A 17,302-nucleotide genomic window follows, 5' to 3' on the forward strand; every position below is an offset into this window, starting at 1 on the left:
TATGCATTCCTTCCTTCACGTTCCATTTATAAACAGAGCAGTATATACGAATTTACTTTTAAAAAATCCACACAAATATGTATATCATATATACATAATAATCAGAAGAACAATAAAAAGGTTCAGGAAGTGTACGTGTGTGTTATTATATGTACTTGTACAGTGGCGTAGGAAGATGTTCGGCGTTGGGGGGGCAAACTCCCTGCTGACAGTGAACGGCGTTCGCACTCGCACATTTCGTAAAAAGGATGGATGGGGGGGGGTACTGCACGCACGCACGATGTGATCGTCAGAGGTGTTAGAGCCTCCACTTGCTCAGGCCCGCTTTTGTGACGGTGATGACCATCTCCTCTCTACGTTCCCCTACTTTCTTCAGTTCTTTGCTCTTTGTGAGGAATTACGTCTCAAATATTGGGGGGGCAAAAGGATATTCCTGCCCCCCCTGTATTTTGCTTGGAGGGGCGGCTGCCCCCCTGGTTCCTACGCCACTGTTGTATAGCGCTGCATCACGACCAATTGAGATAGGTCGCACCATAAATCTGTGGTTGCGATCTGCGTCATCTACATAAGGAATGTAAACGAAAGAAGAAAATATGCCAAGAATTTTTTTTTTGTGGCTTCACAGTAAAGAAATACACAAATCGCACGAAAACTGGCCCGATTAATAAAGAATCTGAGCTCATCGCCGCTTTCAGTTTGATGAGAGATCTGTAAAGTTTCTACAAATCTCTGATGTATCATACATGGTAAAACACAGAAAAAATACACATGGTTTAATGTCACATGCTTTAAATGATCAGTGAATTAAATTAAGGTTGCCGTTTTCTCCCTATCTTCAAAGATATCCAAAGACTTCCTGCTGGGTAACAATCACCGGGGACTTGTAATTTTGTAAACACTTTTTGAAGCAAGACACACACTTAATGTTATGAACAAAGCAGTTTTTTTTTTTTTAATCCAGTTCGTAGTTTACGATAATATTATTAAAAGGAATGAGAAAGCTATAACTGCTTTTCTGGTCAACTATAGCCCGGCCTGTTCTTCCTGGAAATTATCAACGAAAGGGCTGGCTTGTCAGCCCTACTTCAAAATGATAAGCCTGATTAGCTGACACTATGTGATCACTGATGGAGGAAGAAGAAGCCCGGATCATTCTCTACATTATTATCTCGACCTCATCTAAAAGACGATCGAAGCAAGACCTTGGTGCATAACTGCTGCATAAGTATGGACAGGCTTCCGTATGGGGTGCCAAGAGGGGAATTTTCTCTAATTGTCTCTCTAAAGCTATACAATTCATTTTGTACTTATATAATGCATTCTATATTTTTATGTATAGCAGGCTGGCTCATTTGCATATGAGGCAAGAAGGTCAAAGATCAATCAATCGCATTCTATATAATATAGAATGAAATGTATATCTCTAGAATGCATTCAATACTTATATATTTGAATTGTCTACGTAAAAAATGAATTGTTCTAGAAGTATACCATGCATTGTATAACTATAGAGAGAAAATGAGAGAAAATGCCCCTCTTGTGTGTGGCATCTGTTGGCTGCCTTGTGATTCAGCCATAGCTGGTGGTTCGGCACAAAACATCATTCCTCTCTTCACCTCGCCAACAGATTAGATAGCAGCAGCCAGGACAGTTCTTTTTGTGAAGTGTCTACTTATTGCGGGACGACTGGTATCTTCAACAGTTTTACAGTACATGGAAACGAAGATAGCTACACAAGAAAAACACCTAATAATTGTCAACACTGAACAGAAGTTAAACATGTAACAGCTACGAAGAGGATACAATTTAAGTGTTTGTGTTCACAGGGAATAGGCAGCAGAAGAATCGTCGAATAAACAAGGTTTTTTTTAAAAATTGTTTTAGTAGCAAAAGTGTGCAAAATCCCAGAGGTATGGAGTTCTTTTGTTGAAGTAATAATTACCTTCTCCTCTAGTAAAAGATAATGATGACTATGTAATGAATATTTGACAAACTTTTTATGCCACTATTCTCGCCTAGTATCAACCGTCCTATAACACCTTATTTAACCACCTGTTGCGTGGGTTTAGTAGGTTTACTGATAAATATTTTCAAACAAAACTTATAAAGAAATTTACCACAGAAATTTGTACTCTCACCACAGCTGACAATAACACAGCTATCCAGATAGACATGCACACCAATGCATATGGCTTGGTAACACAAAAAAAACCCCACTTGTCAATTTAAAGGGATTGACAAATCAACACAAATATCATACCATTATTATCACTAAAGTATTGAACTCTTTTTTTCACTTATTCATTGAACTATTTCATATTAAATGTATTTCTGGCTTAAGAACTGATCTGTTTTTGAATTGTTAAAATGAGGGTTGGTCCGTCTACTCTTCCGTGCATTGTGTGAGATTTTGTGATATTGCCTGCTCAAGTGCTGCCACAGCAGTAGGTTCTAGTTGTATAATATCTCTGTATCTCTCAGCCACTAAACTAAATCGTCTTTCTGTTCCTTGATAGTAACTACAGACTTTCTATATGGACTCCCGTTCCTGTACCACTGCAGGGCTCGTCTCGGTCCACCATGTATGTGAAACCTGTCAGCAGGGCTGGGCTGGGCGTCGGGGGTTCCTTCCCCCTCTCAGTGCGAAAACTCCGCAAGGTTGAAGCAATTTCCAACTAAATAAACTAACCAACCCACTGTCCAAAAAAAAAAAAAAATGAACTGGGCACTTATCCGGCTACAAGGCTACAAGCAGATGCAGACGCCCACAAAACTTGACAATTTTTAAACAGCGACCTTCGGGCGGCTGCCCCTTGAGGGTTCCTACCCCACTGAGTAGGTTACATAAGCTCCTTTAATCGCAGGTCATCATGCGTCAATAGTCTTTGATTTTTGGGGTCACGGGGTGACGAGGTCATAAAACCCCTCGATTCGTGTTACAACTTGCCTTCCTCCACTTCCACCCTTCCCACCCTCATTCGTGTCTAAGTTCAAAATAATTATATTGTGTTGCATGCCTTTAAGCACAACTAATATTGTTTTATTTTTTAAAAGACTACTGTAGAAAGACTATGGATATGCGTCTGAACTTATTTCGTCCTTTTCGTCTTCATCAATAGCATGATAAGCTCTGTCGATATGACCTGGACTTGCGAAAGATGATCAATATTGTAAAAAAAGATGTTTTGCGACTTGAATCTTTATATACTTTTCTACCTGGGGCTATATTTAGGTAGTGATAAAAGTAATGATTGTTCTAAATACGGTTATTTGACACTCTTTTTTTAAAAAAAACAACACCGTATTCGTTGTTGCCCACTTTTTGTCGACTGGTTTTAACCAGCTGATGCATACGGACTCATATCGGACGCAGAGAGGTAATGAGACATCTGTGATTTCTCCACGACCTTACATCGCTGTCGGAACATTAATGTTGGACTGTGTTTATGCCGAGCCAGCCCTGTAAACAGATGCCACATGCAGAGAAAGAACAATTCATGTGCCCGAGACAAAAGCTGGACCCTGGACACCCAACCTTCATTGTATCGGTAACCAGGTAACCAGTGCGCCACCGGACCTCCCAATCTCGACAGGAAGAGGGTGGATAACAGGTGGGGGGCAAAAGTCATGCTGACAATTAACGACGTTCACTTGGGGCGGGTGTCCCCTGAGGGTTCCTACACCACTGGGTAGGTTACATAAGCTATTTTAATCGCAGGTCATCGAGCGTCAGTAGTGCCCCTAGTGACCGAACTGGACTAGCCAATCACGACAGAGGGTTAACACGCTGGAGTAAACATAGGTCAACCTCCTCAGCGGTTTCACTTGTGAGCTAGCCACCGTCCGATTGGCTATAACGTAGTCACATGACTAGAAAGTCTCCATGTATTTCTTGCCATGTGAGACGCGCCAAACCACATGACTGTTTCAGAGCTTTGTCTCCCGAGTGAGAACTTCGTACATGGAAAGAAATAACGACCTCAGCAGACGAACCGTCCTATCTGCTATCTTTATCCGCGCTCCAAAAATGTAAGTAAGATAAGCATGTGGTATTTGTTTCAGTTAAGTGCATTAGATAAATCTCTCTCACACACACATTGGGTCAAAGTTGTCTGAAGTTTTCTCGCTCATTTAGCATCGATGAATTTTATTATTATTATAGTAACGATTAAAGCTTTATTGAAGTAAAACGCAGTAAAGGTGCCACTAACAGCATAAGCTTATAGTGTGTGATCGCAGAACGGCCGAAAGCCAACACGAGCCTCGGAGCAGACGACCTCTCCGGCCGGGTCCTTTTGTATTTGTAATCGTAAATTATTTGTTCAGTATATGCAGTCAAACTTCCGTAAGTCAAAATTCTCCCTAAGTCGAATTGTAGACATCAGTTGGTTGGTTTCCCATTAAAACTATGCATATTCAGCTCGAATCGGCCTGGCCAAAAATGTCCACAACTTCAATAATTTTAAGCCGGTCAGCATGTTGAAACCATTATGAACATTTTTGACTGACTATCATCGACTCGTTTATTTAAAAAAAAATGAAGAGAAATTGTCGGCAGACGTCCATAACATACTTTTTTTGCTGGGAACAATGATGCATGAGCACGTGCAGGAATAAAAATGTACACAGTGACAAAAATATTCCTTTTTCGACGAACTTCCTTTACTCGAACCTTCCTTAATTCTTTTTTTTTTCATTTGTCCCTTGAAGTTTCGACTTATAGAAGTTCGACTGTAATAATATGCAGGAACACGTACTGCTATCAGACACACTAATGTATCTTTTAAACTCAGAAATAGATGTCGGTGACTGAATGTGTTGTGGTAGACTGTTCCAGTCGAATGTTGTTTGTGGTTTGAAAAAATTTCTATAAAGTTTAGTTCTTATTGTAGGCATGTCTTTCATTAAGTCTACGAAATTACATCGGATGTGTAAAACGCAGGACTAATTGCAGAAAGTAGTGATGGTAAAATCCGTGATAAATATTCAGGAGAAAAGCCCATTATCGTTTTCAAATAGTATAAGTCAATGCCTTTTTCTTATTTCTTTTAGAGTTCAAAAGCCTGATTCACCATTTAATTTTTTGAATGAGTTCCATTTAAGCATCCAGTAATCATTCCAGTAGCTTCAAGATACAATTTTCTAAGATACTTGATTGTAGCCCTGCACAACTATCCCAGGTGACATCAGTATAATTTTTATTAAAAGACAGTTGACGGTTAGTGTCACGCCCTCCTGTCGAAGGTATTACGTGTGACCTGTACGTGACCTATCTCGTGCTCTTCCTATGGGCAGATCAGTCGCCCTTTTGACCACGTAAACATATTATTCTTGTGGTCTGCAGTCAAGTCATCGTTATCATAGTTCATTTGTTTTACTATCCACGTCCACGTTTCTAAAAGCAAAGTTGTACAGTCCACAGAACGTATAAATACATAAGTCGGTGAATATGTAAATCTTCTAAATGAAAATGTTGCTTGATAACGATCGTTATCTGGAGGCTGGCTTAGAACTAACTGACGATGGCTTGTACTGAGAACAGCGATATTATTTTGCAGAGCAACAATCCAGATGCTAACAGTGGTTTTTGAAGCCAACCAAAGACGAACATTTCCAAGGAAGGATCCGTAAAAAGCTCTGCTTGCTGCGTGGACTAAATGTATTTTCATCAAAACCAGGAGAGATAAAATGGTAAAGTATCTGTTTAAAATTAAATTTAATGCATCGAGATTATGGACGACAAACATTAAAGCAACCCACGACGACAGGTCAGAGACAATGGGGAAGAGCAAGGCTGCCTCTCCATCAAAAAAAGATAAAGAGGAGGCAAGAATGTGAGCGTCGTTCACCATGAAGTTTTACCCACCCCTCCACGCATCTTCCTATGCCACTGTAACGAGACTTTATGACAGACATTAGTGAAAACATTTCGCCTGATTTCAGAAATAACGGAAATAATGCAGATTTCAACGTCGTTGCATCTTCCGCACAGCTGATTATTTAGTGTCACCAATAATTTGCTTTGTATAGATATACAGTAGGTCGGGGAGGGGTGATGATGGTGATGTAATAATATGCGCTAATAGGTGCAGCACGTTGACATGTTGCAACGGCCTTGTAACTGCCGACTAAACAAGTATGCTTTTATTTACTTTGTTTCAGTGCGTTTGAGCGACAGCATAGTCGTGGTGTGCAGACCTTGAAATTGCGGGTCAGCGCAGGGATACTGTCTTCTCTTCATCAATAAACAGAGCTCGGCATGATGTGCTACCTGTGTCCGCTGGATCAGCTGTACGGCCGACGGCGCCTGGCTCTGCTTGCCGTGGGTGTGGGCGTCCTCCTGCTGCTCTTCTCCGCTGGTTTCGAGCACTCGTGGAAGCACGTTTGCGCCCCTGCCAACAGCAGTGATGTGACCCAAAGCTTCAGAGGGGTTTACACGGATCGCGGAGCATGTGAGTCGGGAAGCTTCCTTCTCCCATCTCTCACTCTCTGGCTAAAGCCACCTCGCCAACGTATTTCATCTTTCATAAATTAAGCTACACGTTAGCATTATCTAATCCTAATATCATTATTGATGAAATGTATGTGAGAGACAAAGGGAGACATTGTTACTAAATGAAAGAGCAGTGTGGTAAGAACAAAACTGCGCAGTGGAGTATTATCTGTGTGGATGGGCGGCAAAGTAGTTCAGATTATTTTTGTTGCATCACATTGAATGTTTTGACCGTAAACTCACCCCAAGCACGGGTGACAACTTGTTAAGATGTCCAGATAGCAGACTTACCACTCATGTGCCAAACCACTGACATTCCGCGCTTTGATTTGCAGATGATGGCTTTGACATTCGGCATTACATTCAGACAGCAGCAGTAGTGGTTGGCACTGCCACGTTCTTGATCAGTGCTACCTTGTGGGGTGAGGTCTGGGATGAACATTTCCTGCGACTGAGACTGGTTGTCGTCATCAGTATGTCGCTGTTCACAGTAGGTGGCGCTATGTGTAGCATGAACGCGAGTAGACCAGAGTTTGCATGGTCCGTAGAGCCGAGAAAATGTTGCAAGCGGTTGGATTATCTCCAACAATGACTATTATTGTTTTGATTCGAAGTTGTCTTTGTAATGGTAAAATATAATGACATCTCTTTTAATATTAAATTTTTATTTTAAAGTTTCATTTTTATAATTCTCGAATAACTGTTAATGAATTCTGAAAACGATAACAAGGAAAGAGTAATAGGTGAATCTCATCACTATACTAATGAACATTTTACGTAGCGCATTTCCAACAATTTGTTCTAACCGCTTTACAGAAATATATACAAAAATAAACCGAATAAACAACAACCACGCACCCATATAAACATACAACAGACTCTATTACTTCTTCAACAGGAATACCCGCTCTTATTACAGGAAATAAATACAGACACATGTTGGACATGGTTAGGACAGGGCCGCTGTTAAGTGTCTGTTCTTAGAAGATGCATCTTAAGTTTAGACTTTAATATTAAGGTTTAATATCAAATAATGGTTATTTAGTAATTCCCTCACCATTATATCCACTCGTTGTATCCGGTTCATTCCCAAATGAACGACTTACAATTCACCTGTTTTGATTACAGGCTGTCTGCTAATGGGTGAGATAGTCATCTTCTGTATTCTCTGCGATGATGCTGACGTCTATCCACGGGGATACTGGCTGGATGTGTTTTCGATGGTGTTTTTCATCTGGCCATCTGCAGTGTTCTTTGCGGAGCTGTGTCATATGTGCTCAGCACGCCGTACATACGAACCGATCCCGATTTGAATAAGACGCGAGCCAACAGTTCTTTGTTTCACAAAGTGCTGTGGGTTTTAAATATTCAGAGCAATGATGTTCAATGGTTTTCTGATGCGAAACGATGTCACAAGTCAGTGTCTTAATTATGACTGGATGTTTTTAAAACATGGCGAAAATCATACATGTGTGGAGACTTTGGACATCTGAATGTGCGTTCATCAAAGGTACAGCAAATAGTGACTTACTATCTTGAGGTGACAGGTGGAGATACCAGCGCTAGGACAAAAAAAAAAAAATGTTTAAGCTCAGTCCTAAGTGATGATTGGTTTATCTTACTCTTTATATAAAAGTAGTCCCTTGCATTGTAAACCCTGCACTGATGAAGATTTACAGGTTGTTTTTTTTTTTAAAAAATATGGACTGTTTCCAGATGACTTGCTCCAGACTTTCACCTTATTGACTGATGTCTTTTTTCCCACCTTCAAGTTACATATAGCTGAACGATTTTCATGTTGAATCCTAAATTTGGACAAATCCCAGAAAGATAGGAAGAATCTCCTTAAGGTGTAAGTCGGAGTAGATAAAAGTTTTCTTTGGAACTTCCAGAAACCGGTACAGCAAAGCTGTGATCCCATCACCATGACCTCAGTACAATCGACATTCAAACTTTTTATTTTGAATCTGTCAGACTGTCAGCTGTTTGTATTTTTATTTGGCTACGTTTTGAATCTTTTAAACTGTCAAATGTTCGTATTTTTTTCCATCTCGATATTGTCAATGGTTTCGTTTTACATTTACTATGTGTTTAAAAGAATATACTGTACTGCCAATTTCAAATCCATGCCCAAATGAAAATATGTGAACATGTTACTAAGAAAATATGCTCGAATGAGAGAAAAAGAGAGAGATTGTTTTTTATTTAAATTTCTACCAGGGTACTTGGATATGTTTCTGATACTGATGCAATACCTGTTTTTTTTTTAAAAAAAAATAAAGTATTCGAATTTGTATTCATTGTGTTTTATTCCATTTCACTTTTGGACACCTAAGCACACCCTTGCTCTTTTTTTTTTTTTCTCTCTCTCTCTCCCTCACACACACACACACAGAGCTAGATTTCAGAAGAGGAAGGGTCTTATTCTGTTTCTGCTGTTACTTGAGGTGGGATTTTTTTTTTCCTACGACTTTTCGAAGTGTCATGTTTTGCTCAATCGCATACTGAGACGTTGTGGAATTTGAAGCACAGTCTTTCGAACACAAATATTTTAAAGGTGAATCGTCAACCCCTTCCTAATTACTCTTCATCATCATACTTTTTTCCGGCACACTGTGCCACTTTTTATAGCAGTAAGAAGTAGGATATTTTTGCAGTGAGTTTACTCATTTTACTCATTTAATTTAGGTTGAATGCGCTTTACAAAAATAAAAACAAGATAAAAGATACAGAAATATCGATTTTCACATACATAGACCAAAGCAGAAATAAAGCACCATCAAAAGAAGTAAAACATAGCAGTGAAGGCGAGTAAGTGGAGAAAAGTTATATATAGTCTGGACACACTTGAAGGGACAGCGCAAGTAAGAGTTGAGTGCAATCCTGGTGCCAAGTAAAGAGTAGTGAATACGGCAGTTAGTCTAGAAATATTTATGGAACAAGATGCAGGATGTCACAAAACACACTTATCTTCAGAAGTTCAGTCGACATCGCAAAATAAAGAAAAAATTCCATGGTCCGTAGACGCGCAAAGGTTAAATTTGCAGAAGTTAACGGAGGCAATTAATATTGTAAAACGAAAATCTTCCAAGATGGCCAAACGATCGCTCGATGTCTCTGGGTAGAAACGACTTAATGTTGGCACAGGCATAGAAGACCTATCTATAAGGGGAGCAAGAAAAGCACATCAAAGACACGCCAAAAGTCAACGTGGATCCACTGACGAGACAAAATGTCAGAAGTGCCTCGATCTCGAGGTTTTGGTATATCCCCTTTCTCCATAGTCGCAATGAGCATATTTGTGAAGAAAATCCTAGTGTATTATGAGACCACGAACTTGTATTATACACGTCCATGATGAGAGGCAGCATATCCTCCTCTTCCTCCTCGTCGCATTGTCATTTAACCGCGTCATCCGCTACCTTATTTTTAATTTTTATGGGTACTTCGCGGAGTATGTAATTTTATGTAAACTTATTGCTATACTATTGTCACAAAAGTGCATTTAGTTTTGAATTGTAATGAAACAAAAGCGGTATTTTAATTTGAAATTCACGATAGTGATTTTAGACCTTGGTGGTCCGCCGTATTTTTTTTAATTGTAGTTAGCCCGAGGTCTGATGTAATTAGAGAACCATTGCGCGGGTGGTAATGCCCTCAGAAAGTCTCTAACCCTTCTTTATGAGGTAACGCATTTCCGCCTGCAACTGTTTGCTACGGTGCCACGATTTGACGGGACATAGACAGGTTTGATTCGAAATATGCTTTTTTCTCTCCCCTACAATCCACTTCACTCAACACAATAAGATAGAATCTTATTTGTATGTGTATATATAACAGGCATACACGAACTTGCTATCGACAACGCGGAAGCGGGTACATGAGAATACATTTTTACCCCTTCTTCGATCATCTGCTCTGAGTGCGATACTAATACTTAGACACTTGTAACTTATTGTCATCACAGTAGACCTAGAATATTTTTAGTTATCCTCGAGGTTAGTCTGAAGTTGTTAGTAGCCAAACATGATACAGTTTAATATTCAGGGATTCTGCCCACGCAAAAAATTGCGTACAGTACGCATTAAAATTTCTAAATTCCCTATTACATTATCAGTGAAGGGACGAGGTATTTCTCTTACCCATTTCTATTTCTGTTCAGATATGGCAAAACCTGCTCAAGGGACGTACACCTGCACCCTCAGAGAAGATATGTTGGAAAAAGCTAAGAAAGAATTAAATGAAGACCCAAAGACTCGTTTGCTTGAAATAAAAGCTTTGAGAGAACGTGTTGAAAAGGTTCCAGGTCAGGATATGAGTTTGCTGTTGTATGAAGTATGACATAATTTTTTAAAAACTGGTCGTAAAATACTGCTAAAACAATAAGAGGACATGAATAAAAAAGAGCAAGAAATGTTGTAAAGACCACCTTTGTGTTCAGATACTTGCCCTGAATTGCCTTGATGTTTGACATGCTTAGTAACCCTTGACCACAATGCCTTTTTCATTTTAGGTTTAAGGAGTCGCACAGAAGATACATTTCTTCTACGATTCCTTCGTGCCAGAAAGTTTGACCAGGAACGTGCTTATAAACAGTTAATACAGTACTATCAGACGAGAAAAGAGAATCCTGATGTTTTTGAAAACTTGACACCAAAGAGAGTCCAATTTCTCTTGGAAGCAGGAGTGGCAACAGTTTTGCAAGATCGTGCCCCTGATGGTTCTCGTGTTATTGTGTTCAGACCAGGTATACATATGTTAGCACATATTCCTCTGTTTGTATGATCAGGTGTCTTTGACTTCGCATGCATGCACATATGCATTCATATATGTTGGAGACAGTGCTAGAGAAAGCATTGTGGAGTAGGGAGAGAATGGGGATGTTTACATGTGACTAACGTTTGGTTCTAGAGACAATAAAATATGGAATATTCAATTCAGAATATTGAAAGCTGAATATTGATTTAACTCTGGATAAAGGAGGTTAGGCTAGCCTGCTCTAGGCATGTTGAACCACATATTCACAGCCTCTGTTGCCATGAGGCTATATGGCTTTAAAGAAACTGTCATTTTAGTTAGACGTAGCACTACACATTCAAATCTGGTTTTATACAAAATGAGAAAAATTGCCAACAAATAAACTGAGCAGTAATGGAGTTTATGTTGTACAAAGGAAACATTTCTATCTTCTTTTTTGTAGGAAAGTGGGATCCTGACAAGTGTGATATGGCCACTGTGATTGGTAACAACTACCTCACCTTGTCAAAACTTATAGAGGTTAGCAGTGTTAATAATGATAAAAATGCTTGTATAGTGTGGAATTCCGGCATGTGGCCAGGCTCTTTTCACTTCACAAGGCTATACAAGCATAAAAACTTACAACTGCAGTGAGAATAGTATTACTGCAGTACATATTTCCAAACAAAAAATTAAGTCCTTAATGCTCTTTTTGAAGCATAGAACTAGTTGAAAGATTTGAACTGAGAGTGGTGCAAGTTTCACTGTTCTACGATAAAAGAAGGATTACTCTAAACTATGAGGTGTGAATTTTTTAACTAAGCACGGGAACATGTTCCATTGTTCTACCATAAAAGAAGGATCATTCTCTCTAAACTGTTTGGTGTGAATTTTTTACTGGAGTTAGAAAATTCAACCATACCTAAAGAAACAGCTGTGTAAAACTGAACGTGGCTGAATTGTTGGTTTATTTGATATTTTAGCCACCATGTTAGGATATTAAATGTTAAGTATACAGCACCTTTTGTCATTATTTTTTAACCCTTATTCTTTCTGAGAATATCCTTCTGACATCTCTTTGTGCATGCAAGTAAGGTTAACAAACTGAAGAATGTTTTCTTTTATAAACGCATATAGTAACCATATGTTTTTAAATGAGACTTACCTGTGAAACTGTTACCAATGTTTATGTGGTGTTATGACTTAATAACAAAAAGAAGTAATTTTTTGTGTGGGATATCTTCTGTTTCTAGGAAGAGGAGACACAGGTGTGTGGAGTAACGATGTTGATAGACCTGAAGGAGCATGGGTGGCACCAGGCAAAACACGTCTCCCCCTGTACTGCCAAAAAATTTTCAACCATCATTCAGGCATGTCATTGCAGACCCAGGGCTTCTGCTTACGCAAAAAATTGCGTACAGTACGCATTAAAAGTTCGGAGGACCCCTTCAATTTTCGTCAATGGGGTCCCCTTCAAATTTGGACAAAGAACAGGGACCCCTTAAAAATCTGAAGAAGGTGTCCCTTTGACCCCAAAAAATTTAGCCTTAGCAGAAGCCCTGCAGACCCATAAGTTGCTATTTTATTATTTGAAGTAACTAGACTAAATTGCTAGATGCTAAATTTCTAAATCTGAGCAAACAGTGTTATTTTTATTCATCGGAAGTAGATTAATAGCTAACATTTACAGGAGCAGTAAAGTGACAAAAACTAAAAACAGTCATCAGAACAGAATTCTTACTTGGATATGTAAATAAAGGGGACATCACAACTAAAGAAAAGAAAGTCTTAGGACTGAACAAACACATTTACATCACTGGGCTGCCTGTTAAAAAAAAGCACTAATATGGTCAGGAGATGTTTTTGGAGAGAGGAAAACAGAAAAGTCTCATCCTCTTGGCAGTGATAAAACATAGACCCAGCAGACACACCAAGATTCAGCCAAGCTTGGTGCATCCTTGGTCAGCCTTGGTACCAATATTGGCTCTTCCTTCGTCTTTTCATTGGATCTTCCTTGGAGGTGATAGTTGGGCCACGCTTGGCCCAAGATTGGACAAGTCTTGGTCGAATCTTGGTACCAAGGTATCACCCATCTTATAAATATTCCAGTTCGGGCCTGGCTTTTTTGTGTTTTTGACCCAGGTGGAGTCTGCTTTAGAGCTAGGCCAGAAATATCTATTGGTGCTCTCTGGGATTAGCCATTCATCGGGCATGATGGTTGCAGACTTCTTTCCATCATCGAATAGCTTGATAATGTGGCACATCTTTTAAATCTTTGATCATCAAAACCTAGCAAATAAATAGGAAAATACTATATAAAAAAACTTTAACAAATTAAATGTCTTTTCTTAATCTTATTTCTTTAATCAAAATTGGCGCTTGCTTGGTGGATGCTTGGTACTGGGCTAACCAATGTACAAGATTTTCCCAAGCATGGCCCAATCTTGCGTGTTTGCTGGGGACAACATATGGTGTATTATATAATTTATGCCAACTTTATCATAAAATCATTACAGGAAGCTTTTCCAGTACGCTTTAAGGGATTGCATTACCTGAATGAACCAACATTCTTTGATGTTGTATTTGCCATTGTAAAGCAGTTCACGAAAGAAAAAATTCTCAGACGTGTAAGTATATCCTTCTTTTAATTCTTTTATAGTCTATAGGAGTTGCCCCTCCCTTTCTGTTGAACTTGTACTCACTACTTATGTCTCTCTGTTGGTATCTCGATCTGTATGTTTGTTGTTTTGCTAAGTTTCTTGTTCTATCTGATCTTCTTGCTCTTGTGATACCCACCTCTGCAGTAAGGCAGGAGCAACTAGAAGGTAAAATCATGGACGTGTATAGGTGGATTGCTGTCTGTCTGCCGAGACCAACGCTTAGCCTCTTGCGAAGTTCTCCGCTGTTAGTCTCAGCGAACCTAAACAATGAATGTGACTAAACTGGAAGCTTTGTACACACATGGGTCATTTCAATAGTTAATCTGAAATGTGAATAAACAAGAAGCTTTGTACACACCTGCCGCGTTTTAGTAGTTAACTGGGAAAACATTGTCTGCCAGCAGTCCAGTAATACAAGATCATGGTAAATGAAAGATACTTGTCTTTCAGCAGCTTTTTTCCCATTGTCATTTCATCCAGAATTTTAGTTCTCAGCTGTTTAATGGCTCAGTTACCAAATAAAAATCTGGCAAAACTTTTAGTGTTGTTTAAAAGCTCTTCAGATTTCTTGTGAACAATCACAAAGCTGTGCAGGTGAATAAAGTGAAAGAAATAGAAACAAAGGTGTTTAGTGTAAATGGGAAAGGAATAGATTGGAGAAAAGATCTATCAAAAAAAAGCATCCTAAAAATACAAAATCTTATGGATTAAAGCACTTTATTAATAATAACGGTTACTTAAAGTCTTTTTTTAGAATATGTAGATTCTTGGAGCACATCACTCTAAGGCTATATGCACTGTACGCAGAATAACTCTTATTACTCTCTCTGGTGCTGATGTGTACATAACATATTAAATAGCCAACAATACAGCATTAAGTCACGAATCCTGGGAATTGTTTTATGAACAGAAAAACAAAAATTGTTGTTCAATAAAATATCACTATTTTCCCAGTCCAAGATAAAGATAATTGCTTGATATAGTTAGACAACTTGAACAGTCTAATATTTCATTGGCAAGACTAGAATAATCAATCTTCAGGATACCATAGATCAGATGCTGGTTCCATCGCTACCATGCAGAGAAAAGACCAAAACACATTCAAATACAAAAACACATATGTGCATTTGTTTGTAACTTAAAAGATGCATACAGCTATTTGAACCATAGAAAAACAAAAACCACTAGGTCATCAAGTGGTCCCTTCTAGCTGTCATACCTGTATTTACAAACCATACTAATTATAGTCTCCTGAATATCTGTGCTAATAGAGTGACAACAATGAACATTGACATGATGTCAGTGACATAGTCTAGATTTGTTGCTCACCTAGAGGGTTTTGCAGATGTGACAATGGTTTTCAGCAGTGGGGAATGTGGTACACAAATGCCTCCTAACACTGATGTGTTTTAGTGGGACAGAAAAGTGGGTCAAATATTTTTTATTATCTACTTTTTTCAAGAGGTGTTTCCATGTAAATACTTTTGGCATCATCTATAACCCACGATAAAAAATACTAATGACATGTTACTTTCAGATTTGCTTTTAGTTAGATGTTTCTTTCTCCATTTGCTATTGATCTTAATTCCAGCATACTTGTATTGATTTTCAGTTAGATTTTTTTCATTTATTTAATAATTTTGTTTCTGTTCCCATTTCTCAGCTTAGAGTACTTTGTGATAGTGCTTCCACTGTGAGGAACAAGCCTTTTAAATGAATTTCAAGACCTCTCTCTTTGTTGCAAATGTCCTTATGTATCGTCCACTAAGTCCAGATGTTGGAAAGTACACTAATTGTACATACTTGCAGATCCATATACATGGTGACAAGATGGAATCATTGCACCAGTTTCTACCAGCAGATATTCTTCCTATGGATTTTGGAGGCAAGCTGCCACCTTTAAATTCTAAGGTAAACATTGCCATTTCATGTTTGAATTTTTGATCTTGATACTTGAATTGTTGGGGATATATGTTGGCACTAAAGAAGGGTAATGCCATTGCGACAGGGTGTGTTTATATAATACATAACAGTATTTGATTGCTCACATCTACTCTATCATCTTTCTTAAACTATAACATTTGTGTTCATTGATAAACAGTGAGGTCATATACTACGCATTGAGTGGTAAGAGCTTTTTATCCTTTCTGGTGCGCCATCATGCATGATTGTTGAAGTTAACCAGTGTTTCTGGTGCACCATTAATGATTACTTAAGTTTAGCATTTAGGGCGTTACTTTTTCTTTTCGCATTTCACACCTTATTGAAGATCATTTAAATCTTGTTGATGTTTTGGCAGCAATGGATGGAAAAACTACTTTCTTGTGAGGCTCAGTTTGCTGATGAGAATAAGTTTGGGTTTCTGGACATGACCATTCCTGCTAATCCAAAAACTGGACAAGATGCCACAGAGTCTTTGGGTGGAACTTTTCGCAGACTCAATGTCGACTGAAACGTTCCTGAAAAAGTTTATGCCCAGATCTTTGTCTGAGATCGTTTATTTTTCTTATAAGAAATTTTATTCAAACCACAACTGGAAATGTATACATTGCTCTTAATATCCAAATGTTATATGATTGTATCTTTTTTGTTTTGGATCTTAACATTTTAAGCTAAGACGAAACAGTTTTGAATTATTTTAATGCCAAACTTGTAGTAAGACTACCATAAGTAAAATATTTTTCCAAAGATATATTCACAATATACAAGAATAATATACTGGATACCAAAGCAGTGAACCATTAATAAACAAGAAAATAATGGAGCTATCAAGTGAACATTTATATGACTTACTGGCACCATAGAAATGAACAACTGTGCATGCGTTGTGTTTATTAAGAGTGTGTTAGTGATTATATTATAGAAACAGATAAATTTGTTTTTTTTTTCACTTCAGTTTTTCAACAATGTATAGTTGATGGTTTATTCTGTATCAAAATCAGAACTCTATTTTCACAGAACTATATTGTTACCCAGTGAATAATTGTTCAGGAAAAAGCAGAAGTTGATTGCTATATCTAATGTTTGTGTCTCATTTGAGCTTTGTTTTTTTTCCTTTTATGATACTTGTTTTTATTCCACTGGCCTATTTTTTTCATCTGGTGAGCCAGTTATGCTGCAGTGCCAAATGAGAAATACTCCATGAAACCACTGTGACACAATGTTTCTTGATTTCTGAACTATTTCATTTCCCGTTTACAAAAAAGCTAAATGATTGTTGAGGTGATTTTATAAAATCCTGTGATTAATGACATGGCAATATCTAATATATATGTTACTGCTTAAACATCCATGACTTCCTTGATCACAAGAGTTTTCTGGATTGAAATCCAGCTTTTTATTAGCAGCATTTGAAATTATATCTTGGTCTTGTTTTCCACAGTGCCCAAAGAAAGTGTTAAGCTGCCCTATT

General features: G+C 38.2%; 1 protein-coding gene and 1 long non-coding RNA gene across 3 annotated transcripts; both read left to right on the forward strand.

The window, feature by feature from the left end:
• Positions 1 to 1,540: 1,540 nt before the first annotated feature.
• Positions 1,541 to 6,978, forward strand: LOC112561008. 2 transcript variants are annotated; one of them, XR_003098637.1, is made up of 5 exons: positions 1,541 to 1,861; positions 3,932 to 4,029; positions 5,559 to 5,691; positions 6,163 to 6,452; positions 6,829 to 6,978. It is a non-coding gene; the product is annotated as an uncharacterized LOC112561008 (long non-coding RNA). The 2 variants fall into 2 exon arrangements; XR_003098636.1 differs by lacking the exon at positions 1,541 to 1,861 and having other exon boundaries at positions 2,709 to 4,029.
• Positions 6,979 to 10,150: 3,172 nt separating this feature from the next.
• On the forward strand, positions 10,151 to 16,583 carry LOC112561006 (alpha-tocopherol transfer protein-like). Its single transcript, XM_025233126.1, has 8 exons — positions 10,151 to 10,240; positions 10,656 to 10,799; positions 11,007 to 11,240; positions 11,694 to 11,770; positions 12,484 to 12,600; positions 13,747 to 13,857; positions 15,700 to 15,801; positions 16,190 to 16,583. The coding sequence occupies exons 2-8, from the start codon at positions 10,658 to 10,660 to the stop codon at positions 16,340 to 16,342; spliced, it is 936 nt and encodes a 311-aa protein (XP_025088911.1). The 5' UTR covers positions 10,151 to 10,240; positions 10,656 to 10,657; the 3' UTR covers positions 16,343 to 16,583.
• The last annotated feature ends 719 nt before the right edge of the window (positions 16,584 to 17,302 follow it).

This window comes from Pomacea canaliculata, linkage group LG4 (genome assembly GCF_003073045.1).
Source record: "Pomacea canaliculata isolate SZHN2017 linkage group LG4, ASM307304v1, whole genome shotgun sequence".
Lineage (NCBI taxonomy): Eukaryota > Metazoa > Mollusca > Gastropoda > Architaenioglossa > Ampullariidae > Pomacea > Pomacea canaliculata.

Coding starts and splice junctions, on each gene's coding strand:
- LOC112561006 (XM_025233126.1), top strand. CDS start 10,658: ATGGCAAAACCTGCTCAAGGGACGTACACCTGCACCCTCAGAGAAGAT. Junction 13,858..15,699: donor AAGAAAAAATTCTCAGACGT/GTAAGTATATCC, acceptor ACATACTTGCAG/ATCCATATACATGGTGACAA. Junction 15,802..16,189: donor TGCCACCTTTAAATTCTAAG/GTAAACATTGCC, acceptor ATGTTTTGGCAG/CAATGGATGGAAAAACTACT.